The 26,157-nt window shown below is 56.5% G+C and overlaps 1 protein-coding gene across 11 annotated transcripts in view; it reads right to left on the minus strand.

Annotated features, from left to right (window-relative positions):
- The window catches only part of CTBP2 (C-terminal binding protein 2), a 160,371-nt gene that overhangs the window by 32,191 nt on the left and 102,023 nt on the right, over positions 1 to 26,157 (minus strand). For 7 of the 11 annotated variants that reach the window (XM_066238899.1, XM_066238893.1, XM_066238894.1 and 4 more), the window contains one exon: positions 18,395 to 18,552. In XM_066238899.1, the coding sequence (XP_066094996.1) occupies positions 18,395 to 18,452 (58 nt within the window). In that variant the 5' untranslated portion in view covers positions 18,453 to 18,552. Of the gene's footprint in view, positions 1 to 6,970; positions 8,992 to 11,504; positions 11,581 to 18,394; positions 18,553 to 26,157 lie in introns of those variants that run through there. The other 4 variants (XM_066238890.1, XM_066238891.1, XM_066238892.1 and 1 more) reach the window with 4 other exon arrangements.

Raw genomic sequence — 26,157 nt, forward strand, 5'->3', positions numbered from 1 at the left:
ACCCCCAGCGAGGGCTTCACCACGGTCTCGGGAGGGTCGGGGGCGCACTGCGTGGGCGCAGCTGGGCCAGGGAAGCCCTGGGAAGTGTCCCCTACAGGCTGAGGACACCTCTGGACACCGCCTTTCCCTCCAGGGCACAGGAAGCAGCAGCAGCGAGCAGGGCGGATGCCTGGCTGTCCCGGGAACCCGGAGCAGCTGCGAACAACCCTCCTACCCCCGCGGGCTCCCTCAGCAAGGTCCTGCCAGGGCCAAGCCTGCCTGTGCGTGCCAGCGCCCCTCCTGCCCCCGCGGGCCCCTCAGCAAGGTCCTGCCGGGGCCAAGCCTGCCTGTGCGTGCCCAGTGCCCCCCCCCCCCCAGGCTGCTGTCCCAGTCACTGGCTCCTCCCCCGGAACCCTACAAACCCAGGCCCATCAGTGCCCCTGGGGAACGTGCAGTGAGCCCTCCTCCCAAAAGTTCCCTGGTGGACCCAGGCTTATTTTCCAACTGTGCGGCGGGGCCAAGTGCCCATAAACATAAAATACTGCCCCGCTCCTACTATGGTGGCCACTGAGGCTGGGACGGAGGCAGAAGTAGTCCAGGGCTCTTGGCAAACTCACTTCTCCATGGGGCCCTAAAACCAAAAAGGAGAGTGATTCTGAAGGACCTTCTCTAACAGGTTGGCTGTCCAGTGGGCTGGCGGCCAAGCATACCCCCTCGCCCCCCCCCCCCCTGCAGCCAGGAAGCAGATTTTCCCAAGCGCAACAGCTGGTCCGACGTCCCTCCCTGTTCTTTTCCCCTGTAACTTTTCCTTTAAAAACCTAATGACTCCTAACGCATTGCAGGCTCAAAGCCCAGTACACAGGGAAACAGCAGAACCCATCACAACGTTGTATTTATATCTGCAAATAAAGAGCGTCTAAGACGACGATGGAGAGGTCAGCGTTAAGCCCTGGGGATGGAGGGAGGGAGGACCGACCGGCCTGTGCTGGGCTGCAGCATTCACCTCTGCGGGCAGAGGGCAGAGCCCGCTTCAAGGGGCAGAAGCACCACTTCCCCGGGACCGAGTGGTCCCTCCCGCACCCCAGACAGGAAGTTGCTGTCCACCCGAACCCGACATGTCAGCTTAGCAACTGTGCCGAGGTACGGCCTTGGTGAAAATTCCTTACAGAAAGTCGATGGCCCGCAGGAGACTGTCACAACAGCCTGTGAACAGGAGGCACAGGTCAGGGGAACAGGACAGGAAGAAAGGAAAGCAAACGGCAAACTTAGACCTCAGGCTGCAGCTACTTTGGACAGGGGGCCGAGGGCAGGAGAAACTCGCCTCTGGGTTAACAAAACCCCTGAACGATGAGCTTGTTGGGCCCATCTTCCTCAGTGTCAGCTCTTTAAGTGAGCTCATTTCCCTCCTCACGTCGGCTGCCAGGAAGCTCAGTGAGGTGTCGCCTGTGCTTGTGTGCTGGGCTGGGCTGCAGGGAGTTTGGTGTGCGGGCCTCACCATCCACTCAGATTCCGTGTGTGTGTGTCCGCGCGCGCGCGCGCGTGTGTGTGTGTGTGTGTGTGTGTGTGTGTCTGTGTGTCCGCACCCTTCCTGAGAGCTGGGCTTATGTGAAATCCTCTTAGGGCCAAAGAGCATGCGCATCCCACTCGATCACACAGAATTAATTCTGATTCCCCAAAAGGCAGCACGGTGACAGAGGGCAGGGGCTTGGCTGGGCAGCGACGGCCCCACTGCAGCCCTGCAGGGCCCCCTGGGCACAGGCGGGCAGGAACCAGAAGGGGCTGCTGGAGCCACACGGGTGGCGAGCTCAGCCATGGACAGAGCATGGGCCAGCATGTGGCATGGTGTGGTCCGTGGGGCCCTCTAGGAGACCCACCACCCAAGTGTCACACTTGCGGACATGAGCCACAAACATTTTGGCTTTACAAAGAAAGCAGCCCAGGGTTTCCCCGGGAATTCAGAGGGAATAAACCTTGTCCAATACCCCAGAGTGGTGATAAATTAGCATTACTTGTTGGGCTGGGTAAGCCCTCTCAAGGCTGGTCCCCTCAAGCCCATTCCTGGGCGAGGGGCAGGGGAACCCCTGATGCCCCAGCCCCGCTAGGCTTTCCCGGGCCCGGCTGCCTGACCACAGTTCACCCTGATGCTGTCCTCCATGGACAGAAGCACCACGTCCGCCCAGATCAGAGGCAGCTGCTTCGAGGGGCGCAGAACGGGGGACTCGCTCCCCGAGTGCCTCATGAGCTAATGACAATGACAGAAAGCGCCACGTCAAAGTAGGTCCAGCCTCTGACCACGGCCAGGCAGGCTCCATGACCTCAACACTCCGGCTGGTTCTTCCTCCTGTGCTCACTGCCTTCCCACAGCCCAGGAGGCCCGATCAACCCCCTACCCTCCTTTGACAGACATGCAACTAGGAACAGAGAACTCAACACACTTACCCAAAGACACACAGCAGACTGTATATACCCGAATCGCACATTCAACTGCCTTATGGGCCGAAATCCTATTCCTGGGTGCCCGGCTCGTCCAGGAGCCCAGTATAAGCAGCTACAGGAACGAAGGGCAATGCCAAGATCAGGCTCTGAGTTTGGTAGCCTGGTGAGAAGAATGACTAAGCTCCAAATTCTTCTAGGCAGCACTAGGTAGGAGACAACCACTTCCCCTCTGGGAAACCAAAGGTGATGGCCCGGAATAGTGAGACCAATCCAGTGAGCGCCCTCAGGGAGGAACTGTGGGGCCCTACGGGGGCAGGGACGGCCACTTCTAGGGTCGTAGACGAGGCCTGGAGCAGATGGAGTCGAGGGCACACCCTCAATTCAGAGAACAGTGAAACAAATGCACGTCTGACTCCAGACAGGCTCAGTGGCCGGCCCGATGGCCGACCAAGTACAAAAGCCAGCGGAGGCTGTTGGTTTCCTGACGTCCTGACGTCCGACGTGTTTTACTTGGAAAAGCGGAGCAGTCGGCGTGCTGGAAGCACACAGCTCCTCCCCAGAGCGCGGTGTGGGGGGGAGGCTTTGCAGAGAAAACAGGCCAAGGTCAAGCAAGCCAAAGCCAAGGCCAGAGTGGGAGGAGAGTCCTGCTGGGCGGCCCCCCCCCGGGGAGTCCCTCTGCTGTTCCAGGAGGCTGGAATTTCCTGACCATGGAAGGAAATGTCACTCCGCAAGAAAACACCTGGGAGATGCCCAGTGAGTCACAAAAGAGGCAGCCACACCCCACACCCAGGGCTCCGGCCCTCTGTGCTGGCCAGAGCAGTGTCCTGTCCCCTAGGCCTGGCCACAAAGCCCACAGCCACACGGCTGTTCTGGGGTCTGTGCTCTGCGTCAGGCCTTCCTGCTGGTGCACGCATGCACCCACGGTGCTTTCCCAAGCGTGTTAGGCCCCAGAGTCTGTCCCTAGCCCAGTGCGCACCTCATGTCCTAGTGAACACCCCAGAGCCTGCACATGGCAGCGGCCTGGGCAGTACTGATGATCCCAAACAGCGAACAGCCCCAAGCTGCCACCCGGCCTGATTGGCCCGTGGTCTGTGTCCAGCGGACGTGTGCTGGCAAGCGCCTGAGAGAGCTTCCTCTACGTCCTGTGCGCACCTCCTCTGTCGGACTCCTGCAACCTGGACCAAGGAAGGTTCTTCGTCAACAGGAGCCATGCCCCAACCCTGCTGCTCCACAAGCCCACGCAGGGCCCCGGTCCCCAAACCCCATCCCACCCCAATGTCCCTGTGTCCCAAGACAGGGGAGCCATGCCCCAACCCTGCTGCTCCACAGGCCCACGCAGGGCCCCGGTCCCCAAACCCTATCCCAATGTCCCTGTGTCCCAAGACAGGGGAGCTCTTGGGCGCATCCCTCCCAAGCTGCCCCTGCTTTGGGAGTCAAGGGCGTCTGGGGACTTGCGGTGGCCTTTTCCAGCCCCCCTCCAGCCTGGTGGTTGGAGGGTCATCACGCTGAGGACCAGTGGATCGTCTGTCTCCTGCCCCCCCCTCCCCCAGTATAGACCCTCAGAGAAAGCCAAGGACAAGGTGGAATGAGCAGGTGTGCTCGAGTCCGACAGGAATGATCCTCTATTCTGATTCTGATGGCTCTCTGTTTTCTACTGGAGGGACATCCCACCCAGGGTACCAGGCACGCATAACCATGGCACTGGAAACCAGTGCCGCACTCCAGCCCCCCAACAGTGCCGCACTCCGGCCCCCCCAACAGTGCCACGCAGGTGACCCGCTCTAGTGACAGAAAACGCCAGGACAGCCGCCAGCTCCCTGCCCTCCACATAAAGGAACCACGGACAGCCTCCTGCCCGGCCCCAGGGGTCCTCGGGCAGCATCCCTGGGTGACGAGATGTGGAAAAAACTGCACGGCACAGATCTAGCTGTGTCCAGAGAAACTGCTGGAAGAAAAGGGACCGACCGTGAGGGGTGGGGCTGCACCCGTCACACCCACAACCGGAGCAATGGGCTCTGGGACAAACACAGGGAAATGGCTGTGGCACTGCCGTTTACACGCTGCGCCCACTGCAACTGCGCAGGGAGGACCGGGCAACGGCAAACCCTTGGCTGCGGCCGACACCATGTGACTTGGGGGAGGGGGCATCACCGGGTTTCAGCCGGGGCCGGAAGGTTCTGCAGCTTCCGCCACCGTCAACCAGGTCAGTGCCTGAGTGACAGCAGGCCCGCCAGGTGCCGAGACTCACGTGGGCCCCTCCTCGCCTGAGCCACCCTGCACTGCCAGGTCCAGGGGCTGGCAAACAGGAGCAGATTATTTATACCGCAGAAGCCAACCAGGACGAAGCAGGGGGTCAGGGACCGAGGCAAACATGGAGAAACATCCAAAGCACATGAGAACACAGCCAGGCCCTCACACCCCCCCCAGGAAACACAGGGGACTTCGCCCAAGGGGGAGAAGGCTGTCCACCTGCTAGGCATCCCTGCCCCTCCAGGTGAGAAGAAAACAGAGTCTGGCCAGGACCGAAAGGAAGACAGGCTCATGCTGGTCATGCCGCAAATGACCGAGGTGGTTCGGCATGAGATCTGTGGTCTTGCCCTTAAATGTAAACACTGTCCTCTCAGGGAGGGGGGCCCCAGGAGCAAAGGTAGGTTCCAACGGATCCCAACCTGGCTGCCGGCTCTGTGCACAGGCTGAAAGCTCCCCGGGAAACTGAGCTCCGACCCCCGCCTCGACACACGGCTCGGGGAGGGTCAGTGACACACTGAAGGACGGTGACGGCTGCGGGATGGATCATTTGACAGAGAAATTTATTAGCCGGCCGACTTCCGACTGCAGACCTCCTTGGCATTGGCTCGCGGCCATGCTGGCGAAACAATCTATGTCCTTTGATCCGCAAAACAGTGCACGGACCAGCACACACACCCCAAACAACTTAAGTGGCACCCCTTACGTACTGCACTCAAACAACAGGGCGTGCTTTTTTGTTTTCTGGTTAAAAGGCAGTGAAAAATTAACAGGGGAAAAAAAAGGAAAGAAAGAAAATAAGGCAATTTAGCAAGTCTTCCTTCAGCAAAACCTTTCCCGGACTTCAACGACGAGATAATCTTTCTGTGATTATGACCAAACCCTCTCGTTGCTTAGCAACACATAATTAAGGAATATGTTTTCAGATCCGCTTTGCAAGCCTGGCCATTATCAGATGAAATTACTGGAGCAACAAATGTCATCGCTATGCAAATTAGTTGGTTGTAAAGAAAAGAATGTTGACCCTGATGGAGAAAGCCTGGGGCCCTGCAGAAAAATTATGTGACTTTTCTCCGGTCACACATTGATTTCTTTTCTTCTTCTTCTTTTTTTTTTTTTTTAAAGGCAAGTAAACAGTCAGATCAGATTAAAACAAAACAAAACAAAAACAAACAAAAACCCATACAGGAGACCAAAACCAGAATCTATAATGAGAAACAACAGAAAAGCCCAGCCAATCCACTCGATCTACCTTTCGAAACAAGGAAGAGTGCTTCAAGGTCAACCCATAAGTAACCATCTCCTTTTCAGTCTGTCTGTGGCCAAAATATCAGCAGCCCCACCAGCGGAGAGCGAAACTGGACGCAGAACTTCCGGGGTGCAGGGTCCCAGGCCCCGCCCACCTTCCAAGGGGTATCTTCACTCTCTAATAATACAGTAAAAAACGTCATTGAAGGAGTTAAAGTTTAAATATTATGTCGGGAAGGCAAGGGGGGAGGAAAGGAAAACAAATTCACAGCGTAAATCGCTCAACCAAGATTCAAGAGTTAAAATAAAAACTCTAAGTGTTGCTCAGAGGACGTCCACCGGAAAGTTGACCGACAGTGCCCAAGGAAACGCATGCTAGCAAGACCACGTCTTATGTTTCCATGACAACCACCTAGGGTCCTCTCTGTTCCCTCAACTTGGAAACGGCCCTCCCTACAGGACAGCTGAGTTCCCCACATGACCTTCCAAGACAGGCCAGACAATGGGTCTTTGAAACAGGGTGTTCTAAGGAATTCCAACATCTTGCTTTGTGTAATGCACACCGTCTTTAGCTCTATGGGTGGGGGTCCTGCCTCTGACACAGTAAACCCTTCAAAGGTGTGTTTTCACACTACAGTGCAAGGCTCGGAGCAAATGAATGAGGTTTATGCGAGGTGTCGGACATGTCGGACAAACACCCCTGCTTTCCCGAAGATCACCCCTCAGGAGCTGACGGTTTCACTCTGTTCTGAATGATTTGTGAGTTTGTCCCACAAAAAAAGGTATGTTTCATCACCATCAAGGGAAACCCACAGATCAACTTTGACCTCAACTAGGTTATGGGAAGGCAACATGGACCCAGTGGGTCTCCATGTCAAGTGGCCAGGCTGGGAGCTGGCCTCGGTGCCTTGTTTGGGGTTGGGTGTGTGCGCAGGCATGGTCTCTCCAGACTTGGCCGGAGTGCAGGCAGAATGCCAGGACCCACAGTCCTGTGCCCAGCTCTGCCTGGCGGCCCCCTCCACGTCCCACCCAAACGAGGAAGGGGGGGAGGAGGCGTTACTTGGTTCTGGCGCGATCATGGTGGACACGATGATGGGGGCCCCCGTCCGCCGGGCCACCTTCTGGTAGGGCGCGTGAGGCATGTGCAGGCTCTGGCTGGCTGCTGGCAGGGTGGATGCTTCCACGGGGACACTGGGCTTCCGCAGGGGCTGGGCGCTGCCGTGGGGGCTGGGCAGGGGTGAGGCGGCCAGGCTGCGCTCCCGCTTGAGCAGCTCCATGGGCACCGTGTATGCCGTGGAGTAGGCCGTTCTGGGGCCCGGGTGGAGGGGTGTCGCGGGGCCCGGGGTCGTCAAGGCCACCCCAGCCTGTGGAGCATAGGCGGAGCCCAGTCGCACGGTCAGGGCGCACGGGGTAGGGGAGCCGTAGCCAGAGTTGAAGGGGACATGGGAGGCTTGGACACCCACCCCGGGGGTGGAGTAGTTCGCCGCCGTCTCCAGGAGGTGCTGGGAGGGGGCGCTGGAGGGGCGGCGAGCCGGGTCCCCCGCGCGGGGGGGTGCCGCCTGCTGGGGACCCACAGGCTGAGACTGCAGGCCCGCAGCGCCCAGGGGAGACCGGTCGCCGGGGAGCTCGCTTCGGTGGCTGAAGCTGCTGGAGCGTGTCCGGGGCAGCGGGCCAGCCTGGCCCTGCCTCCGCAGTTGCATCTCCGTCCCGCACCTGCTGGCCAGGCGGCTCAGGACGCGGGCCTGGCCCAGGTTGGGCGCGACGCACTTGATGTCGGCATCCTCCATCGTGGCCAGGACGGCTGGGGAGTCGAAGCCCTGCTGCAGCAGGGCCACCAGCGTGGCCTCGGCCACGCCCTCAGCCCGCAGGAGGGCCAGGAACTCAGGCAGCATGCTCCTCTTGGCTCCGGGCCCCTGGAAGGAGGATACATCGGCCTCACAGTTCTCATAAGCCATCTTGGAGGGGACAGTCTCCTGCCCGTAGCCTCGATTCAGGGCCCCTGGGCCACCTTCAGATGCAGCAGCCCCAGCGGGGTCCACGACCAGGCACGTGGGGGCCACCTGCCTGGCAGACGTGGGATCCACAGGCCTCTCGCTGACCGTGACGTTGCTGTAGACGTGGGCAGCAGGGTAGGCGGGCGCCTCGACCCCGTACCTGCCCTGGGCCAGCTCCCCAGCGTAGCGTGCCGGCGAGGGCGCCCTGCTCTGCGTCCGCTGTCCTGGTGCGATCACTTTGCCTGCAGGGTCCCGGTACAGGTGGGCTGCGTCCTGCAGGGCAGGGGCTCGGCCTTGCACTTGTTCCCAGGCTGCCCTGTTGCCAGGCACGCCATAGCCAGGCATCGAGCGGCCGACTCCCGGATCCCGGTGCTGGCGGGGGTCTCGGGGCGCCTGAGCAGCTCCGGGCGGGTCGCCGTAGTAATCCCGTGGCAGCAGGGCGCCACGCGCAGACACCACCGCCTGCCTGCTGTCGTAAAAGGTGAAGTCGGGGATAGAGCTCTTCCTGCCAGCCACCGAGCCGTAGAAGGCCTGGTGGCAGAGGTCGGGCGCGGGCTCATACCAGGGGCCCTCTCCGCCTCCGTCTGTCAGGGAGCCGCTGCGGCCCGGTGCCTCGGCCATCTCCCAGGCGCCCTCGTACCAGCCAGCAGCATCCCAGCTCTGAGAACGACCGATACTGGCATGCCTGCTGGGCACCGGCATGGGCAGAGACTGACGCGGCCCGGCCGGGGAGAGGTCCTCCTTTACAAATAAATCTTCAGTTTCAAACGCCAGAAACAGACCGGCAGTGCCGAGCCCGAGACGGCAGAGCAACCAACTGCGGGTTTCCTGTTGCAGAGGACGCCCTAAATTATTAATCCTCGAAACCCTAGTAGACAGGACACCACACTCCCGGCAACTTCACCTCCCTCCCTGACGGTCGGTTGGTCGTGGACAGGTCTTTTCAGGCCTGGAGAGGAGGCTGTGCAGAGCCTGCCGCCCCCGCCCATTGTGCTCACATGGCCCTCTGCTCTCCCGGGGAGTGGATCAGCAGCTAAATAAAACCCCTAAAGCCTGTTCCATGTGACAGCTCCAGACTGCGGGAGCCGCCACGCCCCACCCGGGACTCCCGGCCGACCGGCCAGTGGGCATTATCTTCAGGCTGCAGCTCTGGCTGGCCTCCCACTCCCTCACTGGGGTGCTCTTTCTGGAGGAGCGCCCCCACTCCTGCCCCCGATCGCCCGCCAGTAACAGAAGGGAAACAGGGAAAGACGGCTTTAACGTTGATTCCGTCCTAATCCGCCCTGATGAGATGTTAATCCGCTGCACAGGGCTGAGAACACATGAAATGGGAACTGGCAGGCAGGATCGAGACGAAAACGTCATGCCATTTCTAGAACAGGAGGTGCCCCGAGAAACAGCCGGGCCTGCAGCCGACGCTTTGCCTGCACGGAAATCTGGCTCCGGGATGACTCCTTGGTGGCGCGTCCAAGGGGGTACGCTGCTGCCCAAGCCTAGGCGGAGTCTTCACCTTATCACAGAAACACACAGCTCCCTGCCCACTTCCCACTGCCGGGGGTGGGGGGGTGGGGGGAGCCCCACAGAACAAAGAACCAGCAGCACCTGTGCATGTGACCCAGGATTTATCATTTCACGACTGCAACCGAGGGCAAGGATGACGTCCAGTCATTACGAAGCTAAACTGGGCAGCAGCTGCATCTAAAGTGCGTCTTCCCATAAATCTGCTCGGAAAGGGAAGCGTGAGCCCCCACGGCCAGGCCTGACTCAGGTCCTGCGGCGTCTTTCCCAGATCCCCGTGGATTAAGACCTTACAGTCCACCAGGGGCTTAGGTCCCACAGCGCAGAAGTGCTTGCTGCCCCTGCAGGCGGGCCCCCTGCCCCTGGCTCACAGGTCGGGTGCAGTGACATCTAATGAGATTGAAATGTGTATCTGATGCCAGGACACCTCAGAGTGTCTGGTCTTCACTCACGTCTCTCTAGCTAAAGATTCAACTGGAATATTTAAAAAGAAATACCAGTTGTTCAAAATGTACACTTTTTCTGATGTCAGACACACTGAGGACTTACTATGAAGGGAGAAAGTGGGCACAAATCCATTCCCAGGAACTGGGGGTAGGCGGTAAGGCAAGCCAGTCTCCCCACGTCCTCCTGGACTGATACGTATTACATTGTGGGACAAACGGTTTAAACCAATACTACTCTCCAAAGACATGCTGAGTAGCAGAAGCCAGAGCTCTGTGACTGTCGACAGGACAGTTGAGGAACTGGTCCCCAAGTCCTGTTCGGGGACACAGCCCAGTCTGTTACTTGAACACCGTGGCCCCCATTTCTGACCCCAAAATGCCAACAAGCTCTCAGGTTGTCCAAGACAATGCGCTGGAGGGTAGCGAACAGACTGAACCCCCTGCCTCCCACCCGGTCCCCTCCGCTGCCGAGACTGCAAAAAGAAAAAGCAAGCCAATGGCCGAGACGCACGGGGTTTCCACGTACAAGGGAAGCCTGTTGGTGCCAATTCCTGCGATCCCACTCCTGGCACCTTCGCAGTCACGGCCGAAAGGCCGGGCCACACATGGGACAATATTTACACGTCTCCTCAACAGCCCGAGGACGCGCTCACTTAGCAGACGCATCAGAACAGGTAGGGAAATGTAACGGCGCCCCACACGGAGAGGAAACAGCCCTATCGGGTTATAGCAGATCTGCCCGGCACCGCTGGGTGGCCAGCGTGGCCAGGGAGCCTGCGGTGGCCAGGCCCTGCCTCCGCCCCTCTGGAGTTGAGGCTGCAGAGACGGGTGGTCTCACTGGTAACCCTCCCACGAATGAGCAGGAGACCTGCCTCCGTGGACGCCAGCTTGGTGGCGTTAGGACACACCTCCATCCGAGAAAGGGCACGACCGGAAGGCCCGGAGCAGCCCCCAGCCCACCCTCTCCCAGCCGCGGCTGCCCCCCTCTGCTGCCCAGAGAACACCACTGCCTGGGCAGCACGGGCAGCAGCAGTCCCGACCCTTTAGAGGCGACCAGAAAACGGGGCACATTGATATGTTTTTCGTATAGGATAGTTAATGTAAGACTTCAATGACTGCTGAAGGTCTGGGTACCACCGGGGCCCTGAGGTAGGTGTTCCACCATAAACGACGTGGTAGGCGCGTGAGCGCGTCACAGCCCGGAAGCTGGGGCCTCGCCCAGGGCCCCAGGTCAAGCTCCAACGCCAGCACTCTGCGTTTCAAAATCCCCGAGCCAACAGGGATTCTCTGCTAGACAAGGGGGAACTTGGCTGCTTTCCAAAAACTTTCCAAAACCCACACGTACCCTCGGACGTCGCTGTTCACTACCTGGGTAGCAGTTTAGTTACTCCTAAAGAGACGACGGCTCCACCCCTCAGGATGGGGTGCCCTGGACTCCTGTCCGAGTCGGGCCCCCACCTTTAGGGGACGGTCGGCAGCCAGCTGCCTCAGCCTCAGGCAGAGCCCTCACGCCATGGCCTTTGCCTTTCAAACTAACAGACCAACCAACCAAGCATCAGGAGGCCATAAGGCTAAGAGGTCCCTCAGGGCACAGCCACATCCCTCCAGAAACGTGTGACCGAGAATGGCGACTCACCTGGCCTCCGGAATTCTAGTTTCCAGTTCAAGTCCTGAAGCCGGGCTGTGCAGGAGCGCATGCACCAGTCACTCGTCCGCGAGGCAGGGACGGGCTGGGAGACAGCCTAAGGGTCCGAGGCCAGGGCCGGGGCAGCACACCAGCTTTAGGAGGCCCGGAGCCCGACCCACCCACTCCCAACCCGTCCCCGCGCAGCCACCGCCCGAACGCACGTGGCCTGGGCTCCACAACCTGCCAAACACGGTGACAGCCTTTTTCCTGTGTTTGGTAAAAACACCTGTAACTGGGCCAGCGCGGCCCACACTGGCAGACTTTCTAAGCACGCTGCAGTTGTTGTTGGGAAGGGCTACTTTTCTGAAAACCTCACGTGGACATAAACATAGCCAGAGGGCACCAGGTTCTGAAAAAGGATTGCGTCTTGCAGGCAGGAGCTGTTCCATTCCGCAAAGACCCTGACCGCAGGCAGCGGTCTGAAGTGAAAAGCCACATTCTGAAAACTGAATTCTCTCACAGACAGACAAACCTGAAGGACAGCTGACTACGTGGAACCATCCGAACGGTGACCTCAGGGTTATAAGCGACATCCTCCCAAAGCCAATTCTTCAGCTCCCTGCACAACACAAGGCACCAGTTCCGGACCCTGGAACCCTGACACTCTGCAATGGGACAGTCACCGAACTGGAACCCTGACACTCTGCAATGGGACAGTCACCGAAGGGTCCTCATGGCACCTGGTGCCCTGGGACGTGGCCCTGGGATGCTCGCTGCACGGAGCGCTGCGAGGCCGGAGACCTCCCTTCCAAAGGAGCCGGAGCCCTGGTGTGGACCTCTGCAACCAGCCACCCTTCAAGGTCAGCTGCCCTGGCCCAGCCTTCTCGTGGCCTGAGGTTTAGCCCTTTTTACGTGAAACCCCAAGGCTCCCGTGTCGCTCCAGACTCGTCTTACAGACTAGACGATAAAACTTAATGACAGCCATGTTATGGAAATTAGGCTTAAGACCCACTCATTACAGGGTCAAAAGTCCATGTTTATTTTTAATAACTAATTTTTTTTTAATCTAGAAACTAAATTCAATGGGGGTGACATTTATCAAGAACACATAGGTCTTAGGCAAACGTCTCTATAGCCTTTGAACTGTTGATTGTGTTGTGCGCCCATTACCGAAGTTAAACTACCTTCTGTCACTGATTTTGTCCCTCGTGATGCCCCACCGCCGCCCTCTCCAGTCCACTCTCTTCTACGGCGTGTTTTGCAAGTGCCAGTGGAGCAGGAAGGGTGGCTGGGACTCCAGCCCGACGCAGAGCCTGGGCGAGCCATGGGCAGAACCCTCCGTGAGAGGCCCAGGCAGCTGCTTCCTCCCTCTCCCTCCCCAGAAGAGCCCCCAACAGCAGCTCTTGCAGGTCACCCTCAGCTTCCCCGCATGCCGCCACCCGCACCGTCACCTCGTGCGTGAGGTCTCTCCTCACCCGTGTGGGGTCCAGAACATGCCAGAGTTCCTTCTTCTCCCTGTGTTTGGGGTGTCCCAATCATTTCTACCCACCGGGTTCCAGGCAGCCCATGGCTTTCTGGCGGCACACATCTGGGTCCTGACCCTCCTGACAGGCCTCTCCTTCGCTCACCGCGTGCTTGTTTGTGTGACACACGGGCGTTACAGTGACCTGCCAATATGACTCTGTATGGGGGCACAGGGCTTGATGGTGACCCATCTTTGCCCTCAAGGCATGTCCAGGGGATGGGGACAAGGACAGATGGGTACATGCGGTCACCAGGAACCCCCAGCTTAGAACCCCCTGGCCTCTGAACCCATGCCCATGCTGAAGGACAGCACGTTACCTGCAGTGCCCCATGCCCCATCAGGCAAGAGAGGAGGAACTATGGTCCCCACAGCAATGCTGCCGAAGCCGGCTGTGCGATTTCAGCACATGGGTCCCAAGGGAGCTGTCAGGGGACGGCGGCTGCAAAGCCTTTCTGCACGGAACGGAACGACCACCCACCTGCTTGGAAGAATCTGTGTCGCCCACTCCAGGCTGCCAATGGGAAGGCAGGACCCTCTTGGCACATAATCTCTCTAACCCGGGCCTGATGTCCCAGCCCTTCCCGTGAGCAAGCAGCACAGCGAGAGGGGTGGGGACTGTGAAGAGCATCGCCAGGAGCACGCACTGTCGGGGCGCACACCCTCCTGGCCACTGCATAGCCCAGCCCCAGTGCGGGGTGCAGAGCCAAGTTCTCGCCTTGACCTGGAAGGGGAGCTCGGATCTGAGAGCCACCTGAGTCCCCTCTGGAGACAGAGCACCAAGCTTCACTGGTAAGCGGGTCCCTCGGTGTTCTGGACACGCTTCAAATAGTGGTTTGATAAATGGAGTAGAAACTGATCAGAAACAGGAGTCTCATTTCACTGGGTGTCACAGGTCCCCTCCAAAAAATGAGGGAAGAGCTGGCAGCAATCTTGGGGTCCTGGCTTTAGTCACCCCAAACACCTGTCGTCAGGTGGAGCTGTGTGGGGTGCACCGCCGCCCAGGGACCTTCGATAATAGTGTGGGGAGCCATCTACAGGTCTACAACCCTTCAAAGCCAGGACGGCTGTGCTGCCCTCGGACGTCCAGTGAGGACGGAGCCTTGGCCTGGATGCGCTGGACCGTGTGAGGTATTTATGAGGCCCGAAGGAACCTTTCCACAAAGGTGCCGTGACCAAGATGAAATGCCCCAAGAGCACCGGAGGCTGGGAAGACAACGGGCGGCAGGAGGTTTGACCCCCAAACACCGCCAGGGCCAGGGCTGTGCCACCCTGGGGGGAGGGAGTGCCCACCCCTATGGTGGGTGGTGGGGGTGAGAGTCTCAGCAGAGAACAAAACCAAGACGGCGCACACAGCCCCCCCCCCCCACCTCGACTACACACACCTCACTCAGCGCCCCTCCCGGATGCTGCTCTTAGAGCTGGGCGAGGGTAGCTCAGCCTGCCAGGTGTGGTCAGCGCCCATCAGTGAACGCACCATTGACGAGAGAAGCTTAAGCCTGCATTTTACAGACGGGGAACAACAGAGAATTTAAAATATTTCATCTCATTCTCTCCTGCAGAAAAGCAAGACAGTGTGCTCCTCCAAACCAATCTTAAAACCATAACCAGGTGCGGCAAAACATGGACTTTTTATCCTTTGCCAAGTAACTTCCATGACGCTTCCGGGTGACCAGCCCCCTTCCCTGACTGATCTCTGACACAACCACACTGCTCTGGTATATTTATTCATCGATGCTACGGAATGGTAAAACGTGTCTAGCTGACTATTGTATATTTACATCGCTAAGCTAATTATTGCTAATCACCTAATTACTAGAAATATGGGTAATTGCTGGATCCAAACATATTAATTATGATGTATAGCAACATCATGAATCCCATTTTAAAAATCCACCTTCTGGGGGGCTATTTAGAGATACATTCATTACAAAGAACAGTGGACTACAGTCGGGCCAGCTTCCACACTGTTCCTCCACAAAGTGCTTCAAAACCAAACGAGCAGTGGTGCTCTAAAGCATTTCGTAAGGAGAGGGACAGCGAAACAGCTTACGAATAACAGTCTGGCCCATGCCTGGAGACCACGCGCTTCCGGGCCTCCCACAGGTGTGAGCCAGGCACTGCAGACCCTGCCCCCCCTGCAGGGGGCGCCCCCACCACGACGGCCACCTTGGCCACCTGGAAGCTCTGAGGTAGTCACCTTGGCCTCGCGAACGTCCTGGGACCACGAGTGTGTCCCTGAGACATGCAGTCACGAGGACAAGCGTGGAGGAGAAAAAGACTGCCAGATTCACGGCACAGAGGAGAACAGAAACACCAAGCTGGGTCTCTGTTCTCCTCTGCTCCATCCAACAGCCCGTCTTTCTCACCTCCTCTGAGGCTCTGTGCCCCCGAGAACAGCCCAGTGGGGGTAAGGAGTGCCGAGCAGAACTGCTGACTGAACGGGAGACCTGCACCATTTCCTTTTCTCCCCGCAGAGGACGTCCTGTCCTGAGCTGTGTGACGAGAGGGCTTCCCGCAGGTCAGCTGCTACGAGCGTTTTTCCTCTGAGCGTGTGACATTTGCACACAATGAAGGAACGTGAAATCTCTCCTTTTCCCCCTCACAGTGTAGGCTCAATAGCCACAGGAAAAGATGGTGTTTGGTGATTTATTCCAGCATAACCCGTAATACAATGTTCTAACAGAAAGGCGTCAACAAAGCCGTTGTGGTGTATGACAGTCCCACCAACCCGGGGCTTTTCTGCCTCACGTTCGTCAGGCGGGATGATGGCGAGCCGGGTCTCTGGACCAGCGCACATCGGGGGCAAATCACACCGGCCCCGCCAGGATGCAGTCACGGGTAAGCACTGTCCGACCGCTGCGGTTTGCAAATGCAATCGTCAATGAAGCCAGCAAACAAGCTGAGCAGAGGGGGGAAACCAAGACCTCTGAGTGGCACATCCGGGAGGAGCCTGCTGCCGGCAGACCCTGCTCCATCCTCCTCCTCACCCCAACAGCACCCCAGGGTGGTCTGACACGGGGCATCGAGAAAGAGAACAAATCATACACCACAAAATAGAAGGGCTGCTTTAAAAAAAAAATCTGGCTTTTCAGTTGGCTTGCAAAACAAATTTGGATGGAGTCCCAGGGACAGGCTGGTGAGAAGCAGGCTGTCCCCTGCACTGCGGGTGAGTCTCGATGCAGCAACCACCCCACACCCGCCCAACGCTGGGCAGACAAAGAGAGCAGGACGGAGTCCATCTTCCCTAGGCTCTGACGGCTGGGGCTCCTGGGCCGAGGGCACCCCCTCTCCCAGAAAGGTGCTCCATCAGCTTATAAATAAATACAAGGAGCACCAACGAAGCATCCTGGAACAGCGGTTACACCGATCAAACAAATGTTTCGGACCATGGGTTTAGAAGTTACAGCCGAGTCACTTAATTCTGGGGTGTCTTGTCTGAGAGTGGCTATGAAGAAATTTAACAAATATAGGGCCACCGTCTCAGGGACACTGTTCATAGGAAAAGGGGGTATTGAAACTCCTGCTGTAAGAAATCGGCAGAAGATGGGTGAATTGTGCCCAGGAGAGGAGGTCTGAAACACGGGTCAGTGGTTTCGCCCGCACCAGCCGCCCCAGAAACAGAGGAAAGATCACTGGCTCTTCAATCCCCGCCCCTCATGAACACCAGGGCGGAGGGGCTGGAATCCGCCCACAGGCATTCCTAGTACCAGCCTCGGAATGTCGATCCACCAGGGCTTTCTGTAACCGGAAACACAGCAACCCGACAGGAAGCTCCCGTCCACGGCAGGTCACCCACACGGTCAGGTGAACCCAGGTTATGTACGGGATGTTGGACAAACCAGCTGGCCTGCGGGTTTTCACCATGTCTGTGCTTTTTTAAATGTCAGAAGGGCCGGGGAATTATCTGTGATGCAGGTGACCAAGGAGACATGACAACAGAGTGCGCTGTGTGTCCCCGGCTGGCTTCTGCACAAGCCAGCAAGCCAGCTGAGCCCAGGCCCATCGCAGACTCTCTGTGAGGCGGTATTATAATGGCACCCAGCTCCCCCGGGCGGGACTACACTGTGTGTTCACATAGGAAAGGACCCTAAAAGGAGATATAGGCCGTAGGCTCCTGAGCGAAAACGGCTGCATTTACTCACGGAGAGTTCTGGAAAAGTCCAGCCACCCAGCCATAAGCACACAAACATTTCTAGCCATGTACCTATGAAAAGAAAACTTCTTCAGTGGGGGGAACATGGGTGAAGGGCAGACCACTGTCCATTGTACTAGTCTTTCAAATCGGTCTGTAGGTTTAAAAATATTTAAATGTTGGTTTGATAAAGAAGTGCTTAAGCCGCAACCCCATCCACTACCACAGGACCCCAGGGAAGTGGGGAGCAGTCAGCCAGCGCTCGGACATTCCGGCAGCACAGCCACAGGACCCCAGGGAAGTGGGGAGCAGTCAGCCAGCGCTCGGACATCCGGCAGCACGGACACAGGACCCCAGGGAAGTGGGGAGCAGTCAGCCAGCGCTCGGACATCCGGCAGCTCGGAGGTTTCATGGGGCGCGCAGGCACACTCCAGAACCTGGCTCTGACGCCTCTGCCCGTGATGTGTGGGCCACGTCCACTTAGAGAACAAATGGGTCCGGAGGCACAGCTGGTGGGGTACGCATTGCTGTCCCCCGGTCAGCCGGCCCCCCATGACCGCTGTGACCACACCTGCTGTGGGGGCCCCAGGAGCTGCGTGAGCCACGGGGCCCCCCCCTGGCATCCTGGGGGGCTGGGTGACAAGCGTGCTCAGAGCCCGGGGCCTCGAGCTCAGCATTCCTGGCCACTCCCTCATTAGGAGAGGTTGGTGCTTAATCAACATTTTAGAGTTTTGTCCCCAGGTTTCCATTAGATTTTAATTATGTTTACTCTTCCTTTCATGAATAAAACACTTCCAGACATTTTCAAAGATACCAGGGATGTGAACGTATCATAAGGGGCAATGCTGGGCTCGTCAGGAATTAGCTTGTAATTCATCCTCGTCAATATCTTAATTCAAAACAGAGCAAGTCTGGAAACTTCAGAAGATGGTCCTAATATATAGCGTCTTTCACATGCAAAATGATCTTAGCTACGTGAAGGGACATTGGGGCTGACCTCACCCCTGCCCGGAAACCGGGCCTTGTCCTCTGCAAAGGTCAGGCCTGCTAACCACAAGGCCAAGGCCAGGTGCTGGATGGTGAGAGGCGCTAGGGTTAGAGGGGCCTTGGCTGGGGTTGGGGGTGGGGCTGTGATACACAGTCTGACCAGGAAACCAGGTCCTGACAGGTGAGACAGGTCATGGATTCGAGTGTGGGACTACACGTCTTCAGTTGAAAACCGCCAATCACGCTGGCTCTTACCTTCACAAATTCTGTCCAATCGCTGTCGCTTGACTTTGTGCTTATCCACAAGGGCCATTCTTTAGCGGACTTTGCAACTCTGATTCAAAAGGCAAAGCGGTCCTCTAAGAACTTAGGGGAACTGGCAGGAGTCTGTGGGCATTACGCCACTATGAACCCTGAAACAAGGAGAAAAGAATCCTTACTCTCCGGACACCCTGAGGGACAGGACAACAGGTCATTCAGGACTCGCCGCTGCTCTCTCTAAGGCGACCGCCATCTGGGCTCTCGCCTCCTCCCTCACACTGGGGAGGGAGCTGCTCCAAGTCCACCGGCCAGTCTGCCTTCTGTCTTGTAGCGGGAAGTGCAGGGACACGGCGAGGACCACGGTCACTGTTCCTGACAACACTGACAGCAGCGAGGACACGGTCACTGTCAACGCTGACAGCAACGCCTGGACCTCTTAACTTCAAGGCTATAAATATCGATTATCAACCAGACTGATTCGGAATAACCTGTATCCAATGCCAGAGACCAAGTGACAGCCACTTGGGCCTGCCCTATACTTCTGTGACCCTCGAGGGCAGGGCCAGACGGGGGTTGGCTCGCAAGGCCAAGGGGACCCCCTAGGGAGCAGATCTCAGGTACATCTGCACTGAGATGCAGACACCACCTGGGGCTCCCACCTGCTGGTTTGCAGAAATTTCCAAAACTGCCTTTCAGGGGGCCAGGCCCCAGAGCCACTGCTGAGCACACCCTATGCCCATTACCTCCCCGCACCCCCCCCAAGAACGGGGCCAAGAGCCACAGACCATCTAACCACCACTGTTTGCCGGTGCCATTTCTGAGCCTTCCCTGCCTGTGGGAAGAGCCACAGATGGCATCAACAAGGGCACCATCCAGGCCGCTGGCTGGGACATTGGGGAGTGCCAAAACCGTGCCCGGCCCACACCTGTGGTGGTTCAGGCAGAGGCAAGGGAGAAAAGGGTGGGTGGTCTCCCATTTGGGTTGGGGTCCCGCCGCCCAGCCATTCTGTGGAGGGCGCCCGTGGCGTGTTTTGGGAGGCGCCGACCCTCGTGTCCTGCTCATCCAAGGTTCCAGCTGATGTCACAGGTCCTGTCGGCATCCCCCAATCTCCCGGTTTTTGACTCATGGCTGCCGTCTCATTTGGACAAGAACACACAGAGAAAAAAAAACTTGTCCTCAGTCATCCACCCACTTAGGGGTGACAGGAGACAGAGGAGAGGCTGCAGGGCCAGTAGTGGGGACGATGATACCTGGTCATCCATTATGTAGAAATGCTAGGAGTTACTCCATCAAAGGTCAGAACGCAGGTCTGACTGTGAGAAGGTAGGTGACTTCCTGGTAGGTGCTGGCTAAGTTCCCAGCAAGAGGGCTGAAAAAGCACCCCAAAGATTTATGGCAATAATTATGTGATTTTTTTTTTAAAGGGCTAGGCAAAAAGCACAATTTCCAATCACGTAAAAATGAATTCAACACCCAAGAGATACCAAATCCTTTCCTAAACCTGGCACGTTCCTCACACCTGGAATGACCATGCTGGACAGGTGACAGGAAGGAAGTTCATCCCAAAGAAAGTGCGGTCACCCCCTGGAAGACTGGGTGGAGGAAGATGCAGCAGACTTATTTTAGAATTCTGGTTTTGCTTTTGCTGGACTTTATGGAAGGCGGTCATGCAAAGGGGTGTGTGGGGGGCAGTCCTCACTCTGGTCTCAGCTGAGATGAGAGTAACAGACCAGAGGGCCGGACCCCTGGACCCGAGCCTTAGTGCCCAGGAGACCTGAGGAGGCCGCCTGGCCCAGAGCCCGGCGGGTGAGCTCTGCTCGCTCAGGTCTGAGCTCTGGCCAAGGCACCGTGTGGCCCCCTCGCGACTCTGTGGTGAAGCCAGCACCCCACACTGGCCACCGCATCAGAGGGGTGAGAGAATTAATTAGCTAATATTTGTGAAGTGCCTTGGAGATGAAAAATGACAGCATTATCTTCTGAGGCAAGATGGATTTCACACCCTCCCTCCTCCAGTTCCCCCAGAGAGGCGTAATCATTCTTTTTGCTTTCCTTTGAATTTTAATTTGTATAATTAGATGGCTTCCTGAAAAATTGATAAGTAGAATCTCGATTATGCAATCAAAGAAAAAGATCCGGCATCAACTTACACAAATTGTGTCCAATTATTTCAAAAAAAAAAAAAAATTTTTTTTTTTTTTTAAAAAGCAACTGACTTCTGTGTCTGCTTTTTGCAGGGTGGAGGTGGGGGAATAGTGACTACTATGGCTGGCCCTTCTGTAGGGTCCCCTCCAGCTGTGACACCTACCCGTTACAGACCACGTGACAGCAGGTGTGGACACGTGTGGTCTGGACGTTATGGTCGTAACCATGGATCCGCAGAGCTCCAACCCCCTCCCAGCATACTTCTTTTGAAGCAAGAATGTATGAAATGTGACATTTCTTTCTTCTGAAGGAGCGATTTGCAAGGACTTAATTAACATAACCCTCTATGAATGACAGGGACAGGCCCTCCTCAGAGCTGAGCTGCAAGCAGCGGTCTCTGGCTGGTGTGTATGTTGAGAATGCCAGCGCCTGCCCGCCTACACTGGCCCTGGGCTGCCTTGGCCGTGCCCGCTATGAAAGCCAACCTTGGCCTTTCCTTTACGCTCGTCTGCGCGCCTAAGAATCGTGACCCATTTTGCCACTGAATTTATCACCCCATCATCAACGGACACCACGCGGTCAAGGCTGAACAACAAAGGCCAAGGTGCACACACAGGGAAAGCAGGAGGGGACAGTGCGGCCCTCAGCCCCCTCTTCAGGAACCGGAAGATGCCCAGAGGTTTAGAACCTACCTGCAGAGTGACTGCAGATGAGCAGGCCCCGTGCTTGCAGAAGAGGGGTCCTGTTCCCTACGCCCCAAAGTGGCTGTGAGAATCGGGGACACGCCTGTGAAAGGGAACAGGACATGCCACCCCACAGCGTGCCACTGGGCCATGTGGGTCATTCGGAGCTGAAGGCAATCAAGACCCAGCTGCCCCAGGACAGACTTTTACTTCGCCCTCCACTGCCTATAAGAATCGAATTACCAACCCTCTGGTCATCTTTCTGTCTGTGAGTGACCCGCCTCCCCTTGGAAGCCCCGGGCGGGCCCCAGTCCCGTTCATGAGCTCAGGACGATGCTCTTGCCTCCACTGCCCTATTTGCGCCTGGGCCTCGTGTTTCTATGGTGCTCCCGCACACACAGAACTAACAAGTTGTTTTTCTCCAGTTAATCTCTCTTATGTCAATTCAATGACTAGACCAGCCAAAGAACCCAGAAGGATGGAAGGAATTTTTCCCCCTCCCCGATACAGAAAAACATTTGGTGCGAAGCAGCAGGCATCCAAGAAGCGCTCACTCCTTCCTCTGGGAGACGCCCACCGCCCCTCCTCGGACGCAGGCCCCACGTGTACCCGCCTCTCGGGGTTAGGCTGGGAGGTAAGCCGAGGCGAAATCAAAGGAAGGTCAAAAGGCACGTAGGTAGGAACAGTGCATCCCTGCCAAACCTTCCAAAAACCCGCACAGCCTTCTCGCCAGTAAAGCTAAAAGCTCTATCCAGGTCTTCATCTGCCTGAGAAGAGGGGCGAGGTCTCAGGCGGAGAGGGCTGGTGTCGGGGATCACCTTCTAGATGCCTAGCAAGGTCGCCAGCTGGTCTTGCCTGCGGCTAGAAAGAGGCTGCAGGTATGGCAGCTTCGGCTCCAGGTGGGTGTCACAGGGGGCCCCGAAACTTGAGAAAAAGGGGGGAACGAGAAGAAGGAAAAACAATGCATTTTATAACCACCGGCTCGAATACCAAATACAGAACAGAAACACCCAAAAGTTATGAAGGCAAGAGGACTGGGAGGTCTGGTTCCTGCTCAGCCAACAAGGTCTAAAATCTGGGCAGTGAGTGTTACTCAAGGTGGCCGCTGGCGGCCCGCTCGTAACCGCCACAGGGCACAGAAACCCAAGCCTCGCCCCAGTCCACTCCTAAAACCTCAGATACGGCTGTTTAGGTTTTCCAAGTTTCATTCCACTTCCTCGTCTTCATAAAGATTAGACAGATGAAGTTTACACAAAGCAACGGATATCTTTCAAAATGAGACTTCTTCTAAAAACAGTTCAACATGATAGCCTTCAATGCTTCTAAGGAAATCCACTTAAAATAAACGTTATGTCAACAAAGAGAGATGGAGCTTTGCGATAGGCTAATGAATTAATATCCTAGTTTTTAAAAAGTGAGCCCTGGGGTCCTCAGAAGAGACTTCCTTGTTAAATCTGTGTGTGTGGGGGGGATTGAGATGACCCAACATAAATACAAAGAAAGGCTCCCAGCAGGCTCTGCAATGCTGGGACGCAGGGTCCCCCCACTTCTCAGCCTGGGGCTCCCCACAGGGACGACGCCACTCCTGGGGTCTCCTGACCTGCAGCAGACAGGGCTGTCCTGAGGTGTCCACAGGCTCAGGAGTGACCAGGATAAGGCAACAACACAGGGCTCAGCCTGGGACCCTGCGGGTGGTGTGCCATCCAGTGCAGCGGCAGGGGTCAGTGCGCTTTCTCCGTGGCAACGACCCCGCCCAGAAAACCCTCTCCCACTCTTCATCTAATCCCAAACCAAGCCACCTCGAAAGAACCTGTTCGAAACTCTTCAAAAGCCAAACAGGAACAACAGGTCCCGCTCCCAGGAAGATGGCTAGGTGGCATCTTCTGGATGGGCGATCTGGGTTTTGTTCCATAAACTGGGTCTGAAGAACCAGTTACAATCTAGACACATATACTAGAATTAGCGTTCCAATGGGGGCCCGGGGTGTGTGTGTCAGGGATCAGCAGGGAAAACGTGGTCCTGGCCATGGGTCAAATCCTTGACATAACACCGGGATTATTAACTATGTAGTTAGAAGTGCTCTTTAAGGAGCCTTTAAGGAGACTGTTGTGGGACATCAGCTTCCTCCAGTCAGTTTTGTATGGCTAAAGGCTACGGCTTAGGCCCTGGCCGGTTGGCTCAGCGGTAGAGCGTTGGCCTGGCGTGCGGGGGACCCGGGTTCGATTCCCGGCCAGGGCACATAGGAGAAGCATCCATTTGCTTCTCCACCCCCCTCCCTTCCTCTCTCTCTCTTCCCCTCCCGCAGCCAAGGCTCCATTGGAGCAAAGATGGCCCGGGCGCTGGGGATGGCTCCTTGGCCTCTGCCCCAGGCGCTAGAGTGGCTCTGGCCTCGGCAGAGCGACGCCCTGGAGGGGCAGAGCATCGCCCCTGGTGGGCGTGCCGGGTGGATCCCGGTCGGGCGCATGTGGGAGTCTGTCTGACTGTCTCTCCCCGTTTCCAGCTTCAGAAAAATACAAAAAAAAATAAAAATAAATAAGTAAATAAATATGGCCCTTGGTTACTTAACTCAGTAGCTTTGGGGCATATTTGTTTATTATTTTTGGCAAGGTGTAAACACATGCTCCAGACACCCAACAGCACAGGAAGGTGCCCAGGGCAGGCTCCCACTCCCACAGTCCCCACCCCATGCTCCGGAGCTAAGCGCCTGGGCCCTTAATGCAACACGGAGCCTTCCCTCCAGCCCCGAGGGCCTCCCTGTCCGCCATGTTTATCTTTCCCCACCTGTGGACTGCCCAGCAGCCCAGCCCTGGGGTGGCAGAGTCACACCCTGGTCACGTGCCCTCAGTCTGCTCTGTGGGCCCCACCCTCTGGTCTCCTGGGGCTGATGCAACACACTTGTCCCAGACAAGAAGTAGAGACAGCTCAGGTGCAGTCAGAACAGGCCCACCACCCTCTTCTAACACCCCAAGGCCAGGCACGCTGCAGGACTCCGATGTATGTATGTGCACTTAGTGCTGGACCCCAAATCAATCACGGACGCTTCTGCACGAGCACAAATGAACGTGGTGACCCAACTGGACCAATACACAGTATATAAAAAAAAGTTCCCTCAACAATTCTGGCCAGGTCACACTCTGCCACCAAATGGGTTAGAGAAGAATCTGGTTTTCAGAAGCTGTTTATATTTTGGAAGTCAGGTAAAGAACTGTGGACCCATGGTCTTTTCTCTGCATGTAACCCCCACCAAAATATCCTCTGGGGCTTTGAAGGAGACGGAGAAATGAAATGTGAAGACCCTGTAATCTACACAGAGCTTGTCCTGTCAGAAGAAAAAAGAGAAAGTGCCCTGGCCGGTTGGCTCAGGAGGCAGAGCATCGACCCGGCATATAGACATCCCGGTTCAATTCCCAGTCAGGGCACACAGGCGAAGCGACCATCGGCTTCTCCTCCCCTCCCTCTCCCCCTCTTCCCCTCCTGCAGCCAGTGGCTTGATTGGTTCAAGCATTGGCCAGGGAGCTGAGGATGGCTTGGTTGATTTAAGCATTGGCCCCAGATGGGGTCGCCAGGTGGATCCTGGTCGGGGTGCATATGGGAGTCTGTCTATCCTCTCTCTTCTCAATTGAAAAGCAAACAAACAAAAACCAGAGAAAGCAAGTTTTTTAAGTGTGCGGAGGCCCCGCGAACGGCAGGAGCGTTCTGGGAGGTCAGAGGCCATTCCAGGAGGAAGCGGACGCAGCCTCTGCTGAGAGGGTCTCCTGGGCCAGTGACGCCCAAGCCGATTCCCGCTCGATGAGGGTCCTTAGCCCTCGAGCACAGACATCGCCTGGCGTTAAACACAAACCCCAGACTCCTAAGAACTTCACTTGCTAAACGCTACCACCCAGAGCAGGGGAGGTGAGCGGAAACAGTTTGGGACTCCCCTAATTGGTTACTTTGTTTATGTCACAATGAAAATTCAGTGTTTGTCTCCCTGCACTCACACTGAAGAAAGTGACACACTACTTACTCCCTTGTTAAGGATTTTCACACATTTTTGTAAAGCACTTGACTTACAAATAAGCTTTAAAAAACTAAGTATCCCTTACAAATAAAACGGAAACAAAATAGAAAATGGCAAATGACATTTCATTCACACCAAGGGCTGTCAACAGCACCTCCCATCCTCCCCATCATGTTGGGACCCAGGTGTCAGAAACACAGGTCATCTCCCCCTGGCTTTTCCTCTCCTCTGACATGACAAGAAGCAAGACGCTGACCGAACAGGGCTAAGGGGTGAGTGGTACCTCAAGTTCCAGGTGAACAGAGGAAGTCCACCCTGACCTTGACCTGACAACTCGTCACTTGCTACATATGAAGAGCAAAACATCTTGGTAATGTGTCTGTGTGGGATCGGGGACAGCGAACGCCATTCAGAGGAAGTACCCAGAATGTCCGAAAGTTCTCATACAATGTCCACAGAAAGACCTCCACCTCGGTGAGGCCACTCCAGGGCCCCAGAGGTCACCGAGGGTGATGCCCGCAGCCTGTGATACCATCCTGCAACCACCTGTGTTCAGTGGTCCACAGAGCGGAGCAAAGCTGCAGACGCAGACAGCGTATGGCCACTAAGGGCTCGGACCCGGGGGGCCGCCAGGGTCAGCTTGCTGGACGCCACTGCTAAGCTTGTGCTAACCCTTAAAATACGTAATCTAAGGAAGGGCTGTGGGAGGGGGGGTGGGAAACAGGAAAGATTTAACATTTTAGTGGCAATTTTGGACCGTGGCTTATTCTAATATAGACGGATTAAACTTGCATTTAAATGTCTAGTAAAGACATTGACAGGAATTAGCTGGCTATCAAACAAATAGCAATTTTTAGACATCTTAATGTTAGATTTTGGAGATGCCTGCCTCTTCATTTCTTGCTACTGGGTTGCCCTGAATACTCGGCTGC

Source organism: Saccopteryx bilineata, chromosome 7, assembly GCF_036850765.1.
Source record: "Saccopteryx bilineata isolate mSacBil1 chromosome 7, mSacBil1_pri_phased_curated, whole genome shotgun sequence".
NCBI classification, from domain to species: Eukaryota; Metazoa; Chordata; class Mammalia; order Chiroptera; family Emballonuridae; genus Saccopteryx; species Saccopteryx bilineata.